Genomic DNA, 2,863 nt, shown 5'->3' on the forward strand with positions numbered 1-2,863 from the left:
AACCCTGAATTACAACAATTCTGCAAAGATGAGTGGGCCAAAATTGGTAAATGGACCTGCACTTACATAATGCTTTTCTAGTTGCTTTGCGACTTATTTATATAACACTTATTTATATAAAAATGATGAATTGTAGAAGTACATGCACTCCATACAACCCTCGTTCTGGTTAGGCTTCCAGGTTTATTCTCAGAATTGTATTATCCTTTTCCCGCTTTGGCAATTTTTAAACAGCTTGGTCTTACCTCATTGTGGGCAGTGTGTGCAGATGAACAGTGTTTAAGAACAGAAGCTGCCCGATGACGTGTTACAGGTCATCAAAGTCTGGAAGGTGACACACTGAGGTAACAGAGCTCTTTCAAAATCTGCAAAATATCTCTTAAAGTGTCTGTACAGTACTCCCCTTAAAATGTGCTTTTAAATTCACTGCAATTAATTTGCATATATTTATGTACGATTTACTGCTTTCACAACATGAGGTCTTCCACTTTCAGAATCAGTAAACCAACTCATGTTGTCAAAACTTTATTGTATTTCAACAATACAGCCATGCAAATATAAACTTTGCAGATATTTCTGATAACAGGTTGTGATCAAATGATCCAGGAAATTATCCAGGATTGTCTTGCCGGCCACTGTCACATTCTTGGTATCACTGAAATCTAGAAATTCCCAGCTTTTTAAAGACCATGAACACATCTTGATTGGAAAAAGAGAAGTGTTTCTATTACAGCTTGGTGTAAGAGTATTTACTGTATTTTACTGTCAGTTTCTCTCCTTTCCTTTGATCTCTGTGTTCCACATTTCCATCAATTTTAAGGACATTCAATTCCTGGAGACTTTCCATTACCCTAACCCTAACGATAATTGCAGTCTTTACCTAAAATGAAAGGATTTACATGGGGACTTGTATTTTGTCCCCATACAGAAAGTGATTTCCCTTAACATGACTGTGTTAATATTCCCCCACGGATGTAGATGTAGATGCCCCCACAACATGAGTAAGTGTTGTGTTGGCTTGGCAGTCCACAAACTTGTTGCCTCACTTATCTTTCATCTTCAACCCAGTGACCAGACTGATTTTGACGGAAGGGACAAATTTTGGCCATCAGATTGAGGGGCTGCTCATACTGACACAGTTTGATCCTTATTTCAAACCATTTTATTTGTAAATTGAATGTCCACTTTTCAGAGGTTTTGGCTTTGCATCTTTTTATTCTTTGAAAAGTGTTATCTCGGACATGTCAGATTTAAAGATGATCCCTGTAGCAAATAAATGAAAAGCCTTTCTGAACCAACTATAAAAGAATGCATATATAAAAGGGTTCACAGTAGAATTTAAGTAGCCCACCCATATGAGTATTCCTAGTGGTGTTGAGTAACTGATAAAGGGATCAATAACGTTACAGACGAAAAAAGGAGTCCAAAAAGAAAGAAACGCCCCCATTATGATTGCAAGTGTTTTAGTGGCTTTTGTCTGGCCTTGTCTTGTGTTCTGTATGCTGTGCAACTGTCTCTGTGCCACTAGGAAAATCTTTAGATAAACGCCAAGCATTATTATTCCTGGAATGTAAAAGGAAAGTACAGATGAAACTGTACTTGACAGTCCACTCTGTAACAAGACACATCCTCCTTCACATGCAATTTGGTCATAGTAGAACTCCTCAATCCCCCAAAGATTTAACTTGAGAAAAATCATTCCAAAGCCTATGAGAGCTGAAATACTCCAACTGAGCAGAATCATGATCAACACAACATTAACAGTAATTTTTCGTCTATATAGCAGAGGCTTGCAAACAGCATAATGTCGGTCAAGTGATATGAAAGACAGATTTAGAATTGATGCTGTACACAACATGACATCAGAACTCATGTAGACTTTACAGATGACGTCACCAAAATACCAGCAAGACTCTACAGACAGAATCATACTGGGGAACATGACGAACAGCCCTAAAAGAAGGTCAGACACAGAAAGAGAGGCAATCAAGTAATTTGTTGGAGTATGTAGCTGCTTAAAATATGTAATAGAGACAGAGACCAAAAGGTTTCCAAACACAGTTATGATGACAGTGACCCCTAGAATCATGTAGAGGGTGATGCGTATGGGCAAGGGATAGATGGTCCTCAGACATGAACCATTTCTGGACTCATAGCAGAGCTCTGGCTCCATCTGTTTGGATGTATGCAAGAATGATATGATCTTTATCTTTATTTTAAATAAAAATCCCTTCTATAGTGGTAATTATTCCAAGGTTACTTTGTTAATTTGGGTGACGGTAAGTCAAATCATTTTCTAGTTTATTGTTATGTGGCACTGGTCACTGTGGCACTTAATGAGAAATCAATTGGTTTATCTGAAAACACTGTCACTGTTGAATTATTGTAAAGATATGTCATATGATTGACTACTGAAATCATAAGAAACTGGATTAGATCTACTGCAAAAACATTAAAAGTCATCCTGTGACAAATAATAGTTGTTGCATTGCTGCTCTTTTGTCTTTTGGATATTCTGAAACCTTGTCCATGCAACAAGGATTTAACTATAAACTGCTTAAAATGGCATCTTGCTGCAGGAAACATAAATTCCGTCTTCTTTGAAAAAAAAAACCCCACAAAGGTAATCAGAACAAACTTAACTGCTCTCTTTAAAAACTGTCTGAATGAAAATAATGACAGAAGATCAGTACAAACATAAACATCAAGTCCCAGCTGTTTATTTTTCCTTATCTTGATATCCCATGAATCTAATCTATCTATCAACAAGCCAATGCACCACTTAAACCACTTAAACCCATTCAAATATGAATATTAGATAGTTCCTCAAAGCATATTTAATTTGAGTCCCACACTTGCCTTC

At 36.9% G+C, this 2,863-nt stretch overlaps 1 protein-coding gene across 1 annotated transcript; it reads right to left on the reverse strand.

Moving 5' to 3' along the window:
* Positions 1 to 1,213: 1,213 nt before the first annotated feature.
* LOC131969831 (trace amine-associated receptor 1-like) lies at positions 1,214 to 2,173 on the reverse strand. Its single transcript, XM_059331053.1, has 2 exons — positions 1,885 to 2,173; positions 1,214 to 1,812 (listed from the first exon to the last, which is right to left on the reverse strand). The coding sequence occupies exons 1-2, from the start codon at positions 2,171 to 2,173 to the stop codon at positions 1,214 to 1,216; spliced, it is 888 nt and encodes a 295-aa protein (XP_059187036.1).
* Positions 2,174 to 2,863: the final 690 nt, after the last annotated feature.

The sequence above is a fragment of the Centropristis striata genome, chromosome 4, assembly GCF_030273125.1.
Source record: "Centropristis striata isolate RG_2023a ecotype Rhode Island chromosome 4, C.striata_1.0, whole genome shotgun sequence".
Taxonomy (NCBI): domain Eukaryota; kingdom Metazoa; phylum Chordata; class Actinopteri; order Perciformes; family Serranidae; genus Centropristis; species Centropristis striata.

Coding starts and splice junctions, on each gene's coding strand:
- LOC131969831 (XM_059331053.1), bottom strand. CDS start 2,173: ATGGAGCCAGAGCTCTGCTATGAGTCCAGAAATGGTTCATGTCTGAGG. Junction 1,813..1,884: donor GTATTTTGGTGACGTCATCT/GTAAAGTCTACA, acceptor TCATATCACTTG/ACCGACATTATGCTGTTTGC.